At 42.5% G+C, this 17,022-nt stretch overlaps 2 protein-coding genes across 2 annotated transcripts; one reads left to right on the forward strand and one right to left on the reverse strand.

Annotated features, from left to right (window-relative positions):
• Positions 1–274: 274 nt before the first annotated feature.
• gtf2f1 (general transcription factor IIF, polypeptide 1) lies at positions 275–13,585 on the forward strand. Its single transcript, XM_083780200.1, has 14 exons — positions 275–293; positions 1,619–1,678; positions 2,035–2,081; positions 2,829–2,901; positions 3,713–3,906; positions 4,554–4,724; positions 5,178–5,386; positions 6,435–6,591; positions 7,023–7,087; positions 8,755–8,886; positions 9,103–9,179; positions 9,950–10,091; positions 11,786–11,930; positions 13,094–13,585. Exons 2-14 carry the CDS (start codon positions 1,667–1,669, stop codon positions 13,296–13,298), a joined length of 1,629 nt encoding a protein of 542 aa, XP_083636326.1. The 5' UTR covers positions 275–293; positions 1,619–1,666; the 3' UTR covers positions 13,299–13,585.
• Positions 13,586–14,175: 590 nt separating this feature from the next.
• On the reverse strand, positions 14,176–16,208 carry LOC310868619 (GDP-L-fucose synthase-like; the record flags this gene model as incomplete). Its single annotated transcript, XM_083779077.1, has 7 exons — positions 14,176–14,303; positions 14,442–14,511; positions 14,629–14,693; positions 15,165–15,181; positions 15,500–15,573; positions 15,843–15,971; positions 16,083–16,208. The coding sequence occupies 7 exons, from the start codon at positions 16,206–16,208 to the stop codon at positions 14,176–14,178; spliced, it is 609 nt and encodes a 202-aa protein (XP_083635203.1).
• Positions 16,209–17,022: the final 814 nt, after the last annotated feature.

A 17,022-nucleotide genomic window follows, 5' to 3' on the forward strand; every position in this document is an offset into this window, starting at 1 on the left:
TGTTGAAGAATAGTTGTGAATGTATTGCGGTATTGTTAAAGTATTGGCAAGAAGGTATAGTGTCAAATAAATAAATAGCCCCGGACCCCCGTAAAGGTTTCTACTTTCTGACATTTAGAAACATCCAAATGTCAGAAACCTTTACGGGGAGGGGCTAATAAATAAACAAACCACAACTCTGGAACCCAGGAAACATAGGAACTAATGTTTACGGTTGATGTTCCCAGCCGATGAGTTAAGTTGAGCGGACATCCCACAGCTCCCACTCGCCGCTGTCGTAATAACGGTTGTCTGTGAGTACAAACGTTTTTCTTTTGACCAATTTTGCTGTCTTGTATTTTTTGCCATATGCAGTTACCCATATTTGACAAATTTGTGATGCAGTTCAAATAGACAGTCCGGTGTATCTAAGGCACGTCGATTAGCGCTTTAGTTTGCGCACCATGCTCTGTTTACAAATTACAAAACCAAGGCCAGGCAAAAACGTCATGGATGGCTAATATACTTATATTCCATACAATGCATGCATTCCATCGAGCACGATGTTTAGTGCTGGGTCATTGTAATCGCACTGTGTAATGTATATACGACCATTGTAGCCATGCAGTTTAAATGTAGTGCTGTGGTGATCAATGCCAACCCGTCGCTAGCCCTACAAGTCAGAACCCAATGGTACTGAAGTTTCTGACATTTTGGAGACCCGTTTCGGCACGAATCGATTGGGCTGACCCACGGGGTTTCGAGAGGGGCTAACCCGTCGCATACATTGAGGAATGTGGGTCTGAATTGGTCTGAATTAGCTCTGGTCCATAGCCTTACTGCTCTTCATTAGAGCTATGGGCCAGAGCTATAGGTCTGAATCTCTTTGCAAGGGGGAGATTAGAATCGAGAAATGCATTATTCACAGCATATAATTATTTGGTTATTTCTACTATTATTTATCTTTATTGAACAACAAGTAAATTAAAACATTGACGCGTGAGCACAACAAAACACCGCCGAGATGAATGGTTCCAGGAAATTGCATTCGCTGTTCATGGAATTATATTGGAATATACGCAGTGTAAAGATTAGATTAGAATATCGGTCATTCTAGGCCTAGGGCAAAGACAGCTGCAGCTCATTACATAAATGTGTGATATTGGGACTTGGGAGACGATATCTTGGGTTGTGTTAATCAGTCATAATAATTTAAAGGTAATGCCAGTGGCAACTGGTTCAAGCATACCCACAATTCAGCTGCAGTTGTGTTCCCAGTTTTAAAACGTGGAAAAAGGTTCCATTTGTTCTCTTTGGGCATTGAATAAGCTTCATAACAATGCATATCTTTTAAGACCTGGCTAAATCGGACGTGCCATCTTCAGGTGCATATTAGTATAGGCATTCTATCGATAATAAGGGCTTAACCTAGCTCTGGTCCATTAGAGCTATGGACCAGAGCTAGGCTTAACCTAGAACAAATTGCAACAGAAACTCTTTTTTCTTTTTCTTTTCTGTTAAATATGTTTAATCGTGTAATAACATCAAAATTCTCACTAGCAGTAGGAGCATGGTCTGTGCCAAATGACAAAGCCACAAGCTCACCTATCACCCATGTAATGTTTGTCTTTTTTCACAGGATACCTAGCCGGATAACCTGCATTGTGAACACACACACGCATCAACCATGACTTCACTGGTATGTCTAGGGTGTGGGTGTACTACTAATTACTAGTGCAATGTTGTCAATCATTCTGTCATATTCACTCTATTTTTGTATTCACTCTATATCCTCTACCATAATATATTTGCAGCTATACACATATATTATACTTGGCTAAATGTTATAATAAAGTAAACAGTTGAAACGAGAAGTCAAAGTCTGAGACATTTACAAAAGCATAGCATCTCGGACAGTAGTTGGTTCATTAATAAACTGAACATATTGGCGAAAGCATATCACTATACAAGAGTACGACCACATTTGAAAGAGGACAGAACACATGTTCTAACAACTAGTCTTCTCACTCTTCTGGATGGGTTGTTGTCTTCCAGGGGAGTAGCAGTTCTTCTGCTACTGAATACACCGTACGAGTCCCCAAGTGAGTCCTCCTGCTGCCAACACAGATACTCCTACAAAAAATTCTGGGCTGCCTGCAATATCTTGTCAAAGGCCTCTCTTGTGTGCCAATGCTGTTCTTTGTTGTGTGTGGCTGTGTACATATGTCATAATGATTGATATTATTCCTTCAAGTGTCGTGATCAAGTGAAGCCCAGCTTCTATTGTCTTAGAAGCAAAGACAAAATACAAACACATCTAAAATACACATTAAGACACAACAATCTACATACCGGCAATACCATGTTAGGAGAACCAGCGACCAAAACGGGCAAATAAAAGCAAATATCTATTACATAGAAACCTGAGATTGCCTTCTATTCCAGTATAGAAGGCAAGTATTCCATATAAAATGGGCAGATACTTGAACATAACCACTCCACCTGTCCATCTACCCAGAAAAGCACAGGTTATTTATTTTGCATTTCATTTAAACATGGGAATCCTCATAATAATGTACAATAGAACATGAAATTAAACTTCAATTTTGACATATTTTAGATGACCTATACTATTCTCTGCCAGCATTGCTAGCTATGGATGAACATGAACCCTATATTGTCCCTATTCTGGGGGCGAACATTCCCCCAGGATAGCAGATCTACAATGTGTCGCAACTCGTAGAAGGGCAAGTGTGTGTGTGTTCTGTGTATGAATTGGGGGGGGGGGATTAATGTGTTTCTTTGCGAGTATACCTACAAATTTGTCTGTCTGCCTGTCTTCTCTACAGGAATACCTCTAAGAAGTACAGCATCATGGCATTCAATGCGGGTGACAAAGTCAACTGTTCCAGCTGGACACAGGTGAATTTTCTCATGGATGCATAACTGCCACATTGCACTGGGACTCTGGTCCACCGTAACCACATTAACCCTGGCGTCCCAACTCCCTATTTTAGGCATAAGATAAAAAAATATATATAGTAATACAGTTTTTACAACATGGCAGTATAAAAGGCTTAACTGGGTAACAGGATGTAAGTCACTATCAGTCATCGTGTGCATTTTTTTCTCCCTATATTGAAGAACAAAGTTCTCTTTTACTTAGATTTTTGGCATTTGGCACCATATATACTATATCAACTTTTTAGAATTTTAGGCATTGCAGTCTTCACAGTAAAATCCTTAAACACTGAAGAGAGTCCAAATGTACCCTTACAGGTCCTTTTTGTTACATTTGTACACTCTTCAGAGTAAAATGAGCACTGACTATTTTAGTGTGTACCATCACTTCAGACTGTTCTTTCCTTTCCTAAACAACAGTCATCTTCCCTGGACAATGAACAATAACCCAACGACATTGTCACATTTCATATTCTTCAACCTTTTGATGTCTTATACAGTGGCGGAAAGTTCATTTTGGCAATTTTTATACATTTTGAAATGGGACAGTGCATAATGAGTACTTTTGGTACTTTAGAAGTACATTATGATGTCAATACTTTTGTACTTTCACACAAGTACATTTTGAATTATGGACTACTTGTAATGGAGTATTTCTACATTGCAGTATTCATACTTTTACATGAGTACTTTTTCCCGCCACAGTATATACTGTATATACTCTTTTTTGCATGTTGTGCTGACTTCTGCCTTCCCTCTCCCCTCCCTCCAGGCTCGCATGGAGCGAGACATGAGTGCTCGACGGATGTACGGTGAGGAGGAGAGTAGTGAAGGCGCTGCAGGCAGCGAGTTTGGCAAGAAGCAGCGGGAGGAGGCGCGCCGGAAGAAGTTTGGCGTGGTGACGCGCGAGTTCAAGGTCGAGGACCAGCCCTGGATCCTCAAGGTCAACGGGAAGTCCGGCAAGAAGTAGGAGAACTCGGAAACACCTTCGCTTCATTTCATTTCACTGTGTTCTCACTTATCTCGTTTGCATACAAGTGCTACTAGGGCTTCCTCCCTAGAATAGCTGATTAATCGAACGGATTGGTCTTAGTTGAACAATATTAAGATGATTTTATTTTTTCCATGGTGATCAGAATCGATTATTTGCTAAGAGAATCCTGTGGTGTTGAGTGGCTAAAAGATAAATTTTAGACGGAAATAGGAAAGTTGCACATGACCAAAATAGCTGAGAGAACCAGAGTCTAGTTTACAGGAGTGAAGGCGCTTCTGAAATGCATCTGATGGAATCACAAGCATTGTCTAGAGCTGTGTCTGGAACCATGACGTACTTTTGACACGGACAGCTGAGATGGAGGAAATGCATGGTTTAATCTTATAAGATTATCATTTGACTTTAAAACTTGTGTAGTGTGAGCCCAGCTTAAGTATATTGTGAGGAAAGAACCAGCCACTCTCTGAATTTGCAGCAGTCAAAATTCTTTGAAAACATTGCAACACAAAGTTGCGAACTGGCACTTAATATTTTGTAAATTAGCATTACAACAAGACCGATGAGTGCATGGCACTCTTTCCAGTAAATGAATGCTAACGTATGTGTTTGCGTGTGCCAGATTCAAAGGTCAAAAGAAGGGCGGCGTGACGGAGAACGCCTCCTACTACATATTCACTCAGTGTCCCGACGGGGCCTTCGAGGCATTCCCCGTCCATGGCTGGTACAACTTCATACCGCAGACCAAACACCGCACTCTCACCGCCGAGGAGGCAGAGGAGGAGTGGGGAAGGTGAGCATGCAGAGATGCAGAGTTTTTGACACATTCAGGGAGGGGTAGTGTTTATTAAGTCCTGACCTTTATTCTTACTAACTATACTCAGATCAGACCACTTTTTCATTCCGATTCGGACTCTATTCAACAAAAATAGCCACTCTACAAATTCAAACACGTGGCGTGTTTCCAGCTTGTACTGTAGATCGACTATTTTGGCCGATTGTTCCCCCTAGACTAGGCATGCTGGGGAGGAGTAGGTAACGTAGACAAAGCCTAGGGGCGGCCACAGCAAAAGCACATCATGCATCCAGTAGTTTTCTCTTATGTGGTGATTATGTGTGCATGTTAGTATTCATGTGCGTGTGAGAGAGTCTGTGCATACTCTTGTGGGTAGGGGGGGCAATGGACATGAAATGTTTGTTTCACAAAAATGCACACACAATTACACACGTTTCACGTTCTCAACAGGAGAAACAAGGTGGTGAACCACTTCAGCATCATGCTGCAGAGACGCCTGCGGGAGACGGATCGCGGTGACGATGACGACGATGAGGGTGAAAAGGGAGGCAAGAAAAAGAAGAAGAAGAAGAAGGGCGGTGGTGGCGACCTGCGAATCACCGACCTGGAGGAGGACCTGGAGATGAGCAGCGACGACAGTGACAGCAGCATGGGAGAGGGTGAGGACAGCGCACACACACACACACACACACACACACACACACACACACACACACACACACATACAGCAGCATGGGAGAGGGTGAGGACAGTACACATACACACACACACACACACACACACACACACACACACACACACACACACATATACAGCAGCATGGGAGAGGGTGAGGACAGTACACATACACACACACACACACACACACACACACACACATACAGCAGCATGGGACAGGGTGAGGACAGTACACGTGAGTACACACACAACATACAGGGCATGGCAGTTTTATTGTTATGAGTCGTGTGTGTGTGTGTTTGAACACAGACATCAGTAAGGTTGAATTGAATGAGAGAGAGGAGAGATGGGAGAAGAGGCCTGAGTGAAGTATCATGGGAGGGAAGAAGTAGAATAGTGGAAAGAAAAAACAATCACACCCATGTGAATTGAGGGGCGCTCTTATCATCATACATCATCTAATTCCGGCCAATTGCAATTTTGTGTCTTCAATTTTCTGCCCTCACTTTTTATCCTCAATCCGTATTTTCTCAGCCAGTCAAATCATCTCAATTCTGTGCTCAGCCAATCAAATCATCGCTATGATTCACACAAACACACAAAGCTGGGCATAGGAGGGGATATTGCCCTCAAAAAGGTGTGAGTTTGAAGGTGGGGTGAGGGGGAGGTGTTTTGGCAGGTGCATCGAAGTCATTCTTCTCCCTGAAGCTTAGTTTGCCACATTCTTTTCTTATGATTCTTGCTGAAAGACCCCAAAATAGTTGTAACTCATTATTTGAGTTTCCTATCGCACCCATTGGTTGATGAGTGGATCCATATTTACGCTCAAGAGTTAAATTAACATAATTGTACTGTGTAGGTACTCCCGCTCTGCCTTTCTAATTGAAACATTGTCTTTCTCTCTGTCCCCATCTTTCCTTCCTTGTTCCCTCTCTTCACGGTCACTTCTCTCTCCGTTCACATTTTGTTTCCCTCTCTCCTCCACCAACTTCACATCCATCCATCCATCCATCCATCTGTACCTGCCAGATGGGGAGGGCAAGTCCAAGGTGAAGAAAGATAAGGAGAAGGGAAAGGCCGGGAAGAAGAAGAAGAAGAGGAAGGGAAGCGACAACGAGGCCTTGGAAGACAGCGACGATGGAGACTATGAGGGCCTGGAGGTCGATTACATGTCCGATGAGAGCAGGTCAGAACACACACACACACACACACACACACACACACACACACACACACACCCACACACTGTCTTACTGTCTTTGTGGGGATGTCACATATTTTGCTTTTTGTGTGACCTGCTGGCCGAAACTAATCTTTACCCTAACATCAATTCTAACCATTCAGAGCCTAACGTGAATCTTGTCTTAATTCTAAAGATCTTAACCATGAAATGACCAATTTGGTGACCAAAGTAACAAGGTTGACTTTTACTGGTTATAATATACACATGTGGGATTTTAATCCCTAAATAGATGGTAATAGCACACACACACACACACACACACACACACACACACACACACACTGTATGGACTTTTGTTATATATATATATTTCTTATATATGTATCAGGATACATGCACACACAGGCATCTGTCTTTGTTCTCCCCAATTACAGTTCAGAGGAGGAGCCGGAGAAAGGACCTAACAAACCTAGCAAAGGAGAGGAATCTGTCCCCAAAGGTCAGAACATGTCTCCTCCTATCAGAACATGTCTCCTCCTATCAGAACATGTCTCCTCCTATAGAACATGTCTCCTCCTATCAGAACATGTCTCCTCCTATCAGAACATGTCTCCTCCTATCAGAACATGTCTCCTCCTATCAGAACATGTCTCCTCCTATAGAACATGTCTCCTCCTATAGAACATTTCTCCTCCTATCAGAACATGTCTCCTCCTATAGAACATGTCTCCTCCTATAGAACATGTCTCCTCCTATCAGAACATGTCACCTCCTACCAGAACATGTCTCCTCCTATCAGAACATGTCTCCTCCTATCAGAACATGTCTCCTCCTATAGAACATGTCTCCTCCTATAGAACATGTCTCCTCCTATCAGAACATGTCTCCTCCTATAGAACATGTCTCCTCCTATCAGAACATGTCTCCTCCTATCAGAACATGTCTCCTCCTATAGAACATGTCTCCTCCTATAGAACATGTCTCCTCCTATCAGAACATGTCTCCTCCTATAGAACATGTCTCCTCCTATAGAACATGTCTCCTCCTATCAGAACATGTCTCCTCCTATAGAACATGTCTCCTCCTATCAGAACATGTCTCCTCCTATAGAACATGTCTCCTCCTATAGAACATGTCTCCTCCTATCAGAACATGTCTCCTCCTATCAGAACATGTCTCCTCCTATCAGAACATGTCTCCTCCTATCAGAACATGTCTCCTCCTATAGAACATGTCTCCTCCTATAGAACATGTCTCCTCCTATAGAACATGTCTCCTCCTATAGAACATGTCTCCTCCTATCAGAACATGTCTCCTCCTATCAGAACATGTCTCCTCCTTTCAGAACATGTCTCCTCCTATCAGAACATGTCACCTCCTACCAGAACATGTCTCCTCCTATCAGAACATGTCTCCTCCTATCAGAACATGTCTCCTCCTACCAGAACATGTCTCCTCCTACCAGAACATGTCTCCTCCTATCAGAACATGTCTCCTCCTATCAGAACATGTCTCCTCCTACCTGCACAAGGGTTTGTGCCTGTGCATACAACTACGGTTGAAGGCATTGGCATCCCTGATTGGCTACCCCAACCCATAGATTGCACGGATTGGCCGAGCTTCGCTTCAAGTTTGTGCCGCAGTATAAGTGTATAGCAGTGCCCGCTATCTATATATATATAGCATCTGTATTGTGTAGGTAACTGGTACTAGAGCCTTGCATCGGGAGTGGGATCCAGTGGGACCCAGCGTGGTATTTAAATGCCTGCAGTCTGGAACAGGCGGTCAATATAAAACCAGCGGGACCCACAAAATCCTGCATCCTCCTGCAATTAACCAGATACAGAATTTATATACTTTAACAAGATATGAATATGTCAGAGGAGAACGTAATTTCCCCTAAAGTGCTGGTCACTGCGGGCGGTCAAAAAATGAAATCATCCACGCAGGGCTCTAACGGGTACCACACTGCATACTCCTAACAACAGATACAGCGAGTACTCTGACAATGGGAATGTTATAAACATGTGAAGCATGCAATCCCAACCTTCAACGTTCCAGATTTGTATGGTCCCCGATGTCCTCCAGACATGATTGAACATTGCATGTATTTGATTGATAAATTGCTGCTACTCAATTTACTACCTTACCACACTCAATCTGCAGGAATTGATGAGGCCTCCGAGAGCGAAGAAGAGAGTGAGGAGGAGAAGCAGAACGAAGAGGAAGGCAAAGAGGATGAGGAGGAAGAGGAGGGGAAGAAGACTCCAGTCCAAGGGGAGAAGAAAAAGAAGAAAGGTACTGATAATTGTATGGCTAGAACAGATGATCTGAACAAAATATCTGACTGACTAATATCTGAACATTATGCTATGTTTTATTGCCATTTTCTGAGAAGAGCTTTGCTTAATTTACACGATGATGTCTCGCAACAGCAATGGCACGTCTACAGCTTTTGCCGTGCGACATAGGAGCGCCAAAGTATAAATGTGTTTTTTGTGTGTTGCCTTGCAGACAGTAGTGGAGAGTCGGATAGCTCAGATGACAGTGACATTGAAGGAGAAGGAGCAGCTTCTGCTCTCTTTATGGTGGTAAGTATAGGAATGGGGATTAGGGCTGTCATTAAAACAACGCAAGTAGACAATTAACCATTTTAATTGTGTTTTTGGCATTGAAGATTGGAACATATGAATAAAACATTTAATTTCTATTTGCATTTTATGCTTTGTAATAAAACAAATGCACTGGTCAGATCTGTCAAATAACCAAATAACTAAGTATGTGAAGACATTTAATAATTGTATACTGCTGAAACAGCTGATCTAGCTGGTAGATTAACTATTTCTTGTATTTTTGGAAAATGTGAACATTTTCCAATATGGAAATATATTACAATTGCGATTATCTAAAATAATTCCAATTAGGTGATTATGTAATTCATTGTGACCGGCCTATGGGTGTGACCGGCCATTGTGACTGGCCAGGTTTCGATGGGGTTGAAACCTGGTTCTAGCTGGTATTGTGTAAATGACGTATACCAGCTCAGTGGCCTTGTGGTTAAAGTGTCCGTCCTGAGACTGGGAGGTCGGGGTTCGATCTCCGGCCAGGTCATACCAAAGAATAAACATGGGACCCAGTGCCTCCCTGCTTGGCACTCTAGGGTTGGATTGGGGGGCAAGTCCTGCGACATACTAGCGTCATGTCCAGGGGGTGTACTTGTACATCAAGCTGCCTCACGCTACAGAAACAGAAGATGGGCTCCTGCCCTATGGGCCTCATGACTCAGCTAGGCTTACTTAATTACGTATAATATATTCTTCTTTCGCTTACGCCCGTTCTTTTCTCCTCCTCCCGGTCTCAGAAGAAGCGCACGCCTCCCAAGCGCGCGGGTGGCCGCGGCTCCGGGGGCAGCTCTAAGACGGGCAGCCGTCCCGGGACACCGTCCATAGACTCCGCCTCCACATCCAGCACGCTGCGTGCCGCTGCCAGCAAGCTGGAGCAAGGTGCTTACACACAGATCCTCGCTCACTCAAATGCACATGCCATTATATGAACTAGGATGGTGTGGTTCCCAAACCTTTCAGGCAGTGTTGATTTTGACAGCACATTTTGATTTTAGTTTTCATTTAGTTTTTTTTGTATTTTAGCCGGCCTTGATGCCGTCTTAATGGCTAATTTTACACTTAAAATAGCGATCTACAAGCTCACAGATCGGCTATTTCCAGCATGCAACCAAGTGTAAAATGACCCTAACTTTTATATTTGTTGACTAAATTGTCAACATATTTAGTTTTAGTCATCATAGCTTAGTTTTCATTTAGTTTTGTCAGTGAAAAAAGGTAGTCGACGAACATTTTTCGTCATAGTTTTACTTACAAAATCAACACTGCAAACTACTGAAAATAGCAGATCTACAAGTTCACAACCCGTCACTTCACACAGCGTTGTGAGCTTGTACATCGGCTATTTTCATTACTTTGAATTTGTTTTTAAGTCATGAAAAACTTGAAAGTTTTAATTTGAAATAATTATAAACTAAATGTAGGAAATGTAGGGACCCATAAAATGTGTCCACGACCCACAGATGGGTCTCGACCCACTGTTTGGGAAACGGTGAACAGGAGACACTGTTTTTTTTTTTTTTTTTTAAGATATTTTTTTGCGGCTTACGCCTTTATTGATTTTTTTAAGGGATAGAAAGTAGGCTGACAGGAAACGGGAGAGAGATGGGGGGATGACATGCGGTAAAGGCCGTGTCGGGTCCGGGAGTCGAACCCGCGGCACACCGCGACTGGATCACCAGTCCGGTGCCCAGACCGTTACGCCACGGCCTGGGCCAACAGGAGACACTGTTGTAGTGATTGTGGGTGCGATCAAAAGTCTGCAAAGTCCAGTAAATAAAGTAATAAATTCCTCTCAGGTTGGACAAAATTGGATTATTTTGTTTCTCACCTGATTCTGACAGGACATTAGGTCAACTAGCCAGGATAAAAAAAATCTACCCTAATCTGCTCACTGCTAATACCCTAAATGTGCCTTAATCCAAGATGGCCCTATTGATAACCTATTATAAGGCAATATTGTGACATGTCAAACTAGGGGGTTTTCATAGGGCCATCTTGGATTAAGGCACATTTAGGCTATTAGCAGTGAGCAGATTAGGGTAGATTTTTTTATCCTGGCTAGTAGACCTAATGTCCTGTCAGAATCAGGTGAGGAACAAAATAATCCAATTTTGTCCAACCTCTGCCATTTAATTATTGGACGGCGCTGACCGAACCGAACCTCAGAACAGCGAGACTGCGTTAACCAACCAACCAACCGACTCAGTCATTTGTGGGAACAACAATAGTTGAATTAGAACACTGTTATTTCTCAAGGGGAAAGTCCACAACTTCTATGCTTGTGAACGTATGTGAAGTTGCCGGAACAGCCAGTCTCTAGGGGAGCAAGACATGTCATCAAACAGATGTCACACACACACACACACACACACACACACACACACACACACACACACACACACACACACGTGCGCACAGTGCCGCACATGCACACACACACACACACACACCTCTTAAATAATTAATATGTTAGCAATGGTACTTTTACCAAAATCTGTGAGTTCTGTGATTATTAATTACTGTCTCCTGAGTCCTGACGTTAACCCCTCCCTCATCATCGACATCCTCACCAGGTAAGAGACAGCCACCAAGTGGCGCCACTGACACGCCGGCTGCCAAGAGGCTGAAGATGGAGCCCAACAGTCAGAGTCCTGCTGCCTCTGGCTCTGGGAAGAGCACGCCCCAGCCCGCGTCTGGCAAATCAACCCCCAGCACTAGGTAAACGTTAACTTATGTTGTACCTTCTCTCTCTAGCTCCGTTTTACATATACTTTTTTTGTCGTCACGTCGCACCCCAAGGGCCGCCACACATTTGAATGCAATGGCAAATGTATTCAAAAACAAAGCACACAGGCCCTCACGTCATTCTCGGTGAACTCCTCCAGTCCTGGGAACAGTCGACGTCTGGTGCACGTCTGGTGCAGTGTAGCAAGGTTATGCACATCCCTCACCTTTAACCCGTCCTAACGGGGAAATGTTAGATTTTTGCGTATAGCAGATATAGGAGCTTGCAGCATCTTGGAATATCGGCCTCAGGTCGTAAAGGGTTATGGTGTATTAATTCCACTTCAGACACTGTACAACCAAATAAGTTAGTCGACATAACTGACAAACCAAACCAAATGTGTCCCCTTCCAACAACTTGATCCACAAATCACAGGAAATGAAAAAACATTATTTTTCCCCATAAACACTTTTTTTTCTTCAAACAGAGGTTTAGAGTTATTAAGTGGTTTAAATTACATTACAAAAACAGATGTTTGTGTGTGATTTCTTGTGTGGGTCGGAGAGTGATATTAACATGCAGGGACAACATTTGCATGAGTGGTTTTGGTTGGTCATTGGCCCCATTCTTCTCCAGTTTCACCCTCCTTAAACACAGCCTATCAGTACCCATTTGCTTTTGTTTGTATACAACAGCATACAGTACCAGCCGTTGCGACCGAAAATCAACCGATAATTCCCAGTAGGTTACTTATTACGCCGATCTTATCTAGCCGATCGGCTCGTCTGGAGCCTGATGGCTGCGATTGGCGTTGATGACACGTTAACCGATCTTATCGGTCTAGTCAGGTCTACTGGACATGTTGGGAGCCTACTGAAAATGACAAGCCTCCTCATACCCTCCCCTAAACTTAACCGCAAGCATGTCGCAGCGCGGTCCTAATATTAACGCATGTTCGCCAACCTTAATCCTGTCGTTTTTTTTATCAGTCGGCAGAGCATGCCCATACTCGTCGAAAACAATCGTACTGATCCTAAGTGATCACTGCGGTCTTGTCTATTGATAACAGTCGAATCGGGTGACAGTACTTGCTGCTAGCAACAGAAAAAACACTTTGCGTTCACCACCACCACCACCTGTCCTCTCGTGCCCACAGTGACGTGCAGCTGACGGAGGAGGCGGTGCGTCGCTACCTGATCCGCAAGCCCATGACCACCAAGGACCTGCTGAAGAAGTTCCAGACCAAGCGCACGGGCCTGAGCAGCGAGCAGACGGTCAACGTGCTGGCGCAGATCCTGAAGCGCCTCAACCCCGAGCGCAAGAACGTCAACGACAAAATGCACTTCTACCTGACCGAGTGACTGGTGGAGGGGGCGGCCACGTTGTGTTGTGGATGGGGAGAGGTTTGACGAGAGCGACCCCGGTGAGGAGGAAAGGGAAAAACCATTGAAGAAAATGTGATGGAAGGAAGCCCAGCCCTGTGCTATACACTCCTCACATAAACAATAAAAGCGGGTGTGTTTGTGTGTACGCCGTTCTAACACTCAGACAGATGGGCAAAATTCCATTTGAATGGTAGAAAAGCTGTTTATTTTTATTTTTATTCTGATTATTTGACTAGTTTCCTAATAAAAAGATGTTACTTGTAGGTTGTTATCTTTTCCTTTTTCTTCATTAAGGAGTTTTGTATCCTCTTAGTAAAGAAAACACTTGTCATATGGTCAATAAACTGTTTTATAACCTATCCTATAGTATGTGTATTGGCAAGAATCTGGTGATATTTATACGATATGATACAGTGGTTCAGATGATTCAATATTGCAATTACTTTTTAATGCAATCAACATTGGGATCTGTATTTGTATTTTTAACATCCTAGCAGAACTTTGTGCAATTAATCTTTGCATATACCAGTAAAAATATTTATTAAAAACTATTGCAAGTATTAATGGTTCACCCCTATTAGCCTAACATGGCTAATCAATCAATCAAATCATCATACAAAAGTAATGAAAATCACACCCGTGTGAAGTGAGGGGCGCTCTTATCATCATACATCATCTAATTCCTGCCAATGAGAATTTGTGTCCTCACCTTCGTCTTCAATGTTTGTGTTTACAGTACACACACCCTCAAAGCTGGACATAGGAGGGGCTAGCGACACTCAATAAAAAAATCATCCATTCATTGTCAATGGGAATTTAATCTTTGAGTAGCTAGGAAAGTGGTTAACTAAGTTCATGGTGATAAGGCATCATCAGAGCATCCGTCTAAATAAACAAAGTAAAGTATTGGGCCTTTGAAGTCCAGTAATTCTGCAAGCATCTCCACAGCATCTTTGATGGAGTGCTCTTCCTCTTCCCCCACTGTGTGACCCAGAGACAAGAAAGCATGGTTGTATACAGTACATGTATGCACACATTGACAGTCTCATTTACATGTGCGCAAACTCAACGTACTTCACAATAAGGTTTTTATCTACTAGAGTAGAGTGCTTAACTTACCAGAGAGGATGATGGGTTCTATGATCTCATTATACTCCCTCAATGCCCAGATGATTAGATGGCCCAGATCCCGAGGAAAAAACACATACACACTTAACTGGTTAGGCTGCACTTACAATTTATACATATTTAATAATGTGTAAATAATATGTATATTTATGCAAATATTTATGCTGCACTACTGTACCAGGGAATAAGTGAACTGTCTTCTAGCCATGCCAGAGCCCCACACATTCACAGGAGTTCCTTCCTCTATGGGAAAAACAGGAAAATATTGGGATTTGTTTTAATCCCGTGACACCATAATTGACTTGAGTAGAAGTATTTGTATCAAAATGTGCTTAAAGTACCAAAAGTACTCATTATGCAGACTGTCCAATTTCACAAGTTTTCAAATGTATACAAATCTTTTGAAAATAGCAGATCTACAAGCTCACAAAGCACCACATTGTGGCGCAGTGTGTGCTTGTAGATCGGCTATTTTCAAATGGCCGAAATGTATAGGGATGAAGTGGTTAATGTATGTTAATAATAATCAAAATCTACAAAGTAACTAGTAAATAAATCTTTCAAATAATTGTAGTAGAGTGCAATATTCGCCCCTGAGATGTAGTGGAGTAGAAGTAAAAGTACTGAAAATTGGATATTCTCCAGTATAGAGTAAATACCTCAAAACTGTATGTAAGTACAGTACTTGAGTAAATGTACTTAGTTACTTTCCACCACTAGTCGGTTCGCTCCTTCCAAGCCCTCCACAGCAGGGTTAGCATTGAGTACATGTAGGCCTACTGTACATTGAAAATAGCAGATCTACAAGCACAACAGGTGATGATGCTACACATCGTGAACTTGTATTGCCTATTTTAGAAAATAAATGCAAATGAAGTGATTTTCTTTAAGTGTAGTTTTGAAAATGATTGAAAATAGGGTTTTAGTGTTTATTATATCTCTAACTCCCTACTAAAGAGGAAAGTATGGGTTACTATTTGCTGCTTTTCAAGCTGTTGTCAGATTAACTTGTGTGTCCCCTCCACACCCTGTTTGTGTGCACAGCTCACCTGTTCTGGACATCAATAATTCTTTTAGCATACGAGTAGCCAAAGTTGGGGTCGTGGGGCGGCCCATTGTGTATCTGCAAGGGTTAGGGAGGAGAGCAGGTATTCATGCAAGACAAGCTTTGTCCAAATAATTAACAGATCGTGTTTCTCTGTCATATAGCCGTACAAAAACAATGCTACAAAACCAGGATAATTGCTTCTGTAGGACCATATACTATAACTACTCCTATGGAGTCTGTCATTTCTATAGGCTCTCTCTCCCTCTCTGCATATACAATGTCATGTAAAAGGCTATATATTTTTCTTTGTATTAGTTAATGCCTATCAGTTATAAACTATTCACCATAGTCTCATCAATAGGGTAGGTTGTCTTGTCAGGGAAGATGCAACTCGAAAGGCAAGACACCACCTTGGTGACGCCTATTTCATGAGCTGTTTGTAGCACGTTATCGTTTATCTTCAGATTGTCTCTCTGTGAAGACGGGAAAAGACACTCAACTTGTCTGCTTATATATTTCAACTAAACTGAACGTCTTTACAATAGAGTAGTTGGCTGCTGAGAAACTCATTTAGATTGTCTCACCAACAAGTGTAGGTTCTCCCTCATGTGTTGGTACAGTCCTCCTACTTTGGCAGCCAGGTGGATGACATGAGTGGGCCGGTACTTCTCAAAAACAGGATCTCTGTACTTCTGTATTCTGTATTTCATACAGTCTTAGCATAACAGTTTCACCGCAGCATCTCACTCATGGGGGGAAGCAGTTGGTCTCGCCTTGCAAACGGGTTCCCTGTGTAACTTCTCTGTGCAGCACTTCTGTTTAGAAAGGTGCTCTCTATATATATATATATATACAGAGTACATACAGTATTATGAGCATTAAAAGCAGAGCAACTGTATGTACAGGGGTCTCCACATATGGCCATAAAAGGACAAAGACAGACTGAGGGGTACAACACATTTTTGATAAAATCACAATCCCCATCTAGTACCCTGATGTCATGATGTCATAGTACTGGCGACGGCGTCATAGACTGGCCTGGACTCAATATTTGGGCATGCCTGATACAGAACTCCATATGGGCATAAAAGGGACACAGACGGACAGGTACTCTGACAACGGGTACAATACCTAATGTAATAATAACATTTAAACTTCAAATTGATCGCCAAATCAAAGCTCACTCACACATAATTGTATGTTTCAAAGTAGCAAATCCACCATTATTAATTTATTGAGTAAAATATTAATAGTAAAATATTAAGTATTTTTGATATATCTGTCTGTGGGTTTTCATAAATATTGAACCTATGCAAAGTATTAACAAGAGCGTGTGACTAAATAACTACATTGGATCCACAGGAACATACGATATGGAACATGCCTCTCTGACAGGTCACTTTTTACTCTTTGGGTGTGGCCTCATACAGTTACAGTAATCCTCGGCTGTCATCAGTGCGTGACTTAACGTCTGGGTTTCCGAAGCTAGTGCGTGACAGAACATACAAGTATTTCATCATGTTG

This window comes from Protomyctophum parallelum, assembly GCF_964188405.1.
Source record: "Protomyctophum parallelum genome assembly, chromosome: 13".
NCBI lineage: Eukaryota > Metazoa > Chordata > Actinopteri > Myctophiformes > Myctophidae > Protomyctophum > Protomyctophum parallelum.

Excerpts from the sequence above, each read along its gene's own strand:
- gtf2f1 (XM_083780200.1), top strand. Across the intron at positions 2,082-2,828 it reads TACACCGTACGAGTCCCCAA|GAATACCTCTAAGAAGTACA; the intron begins GTGAGTCCTCCT and ends TCTTCTCTACAG. Across the intron at positions 9,180-9,949 it reads CTTCTGCTCTCTTTATGGTG|AAGAAGCGCACGCCTCCCAA; the intron begins GTAAGTATAGGA and ends TCCCGGTCTCAG.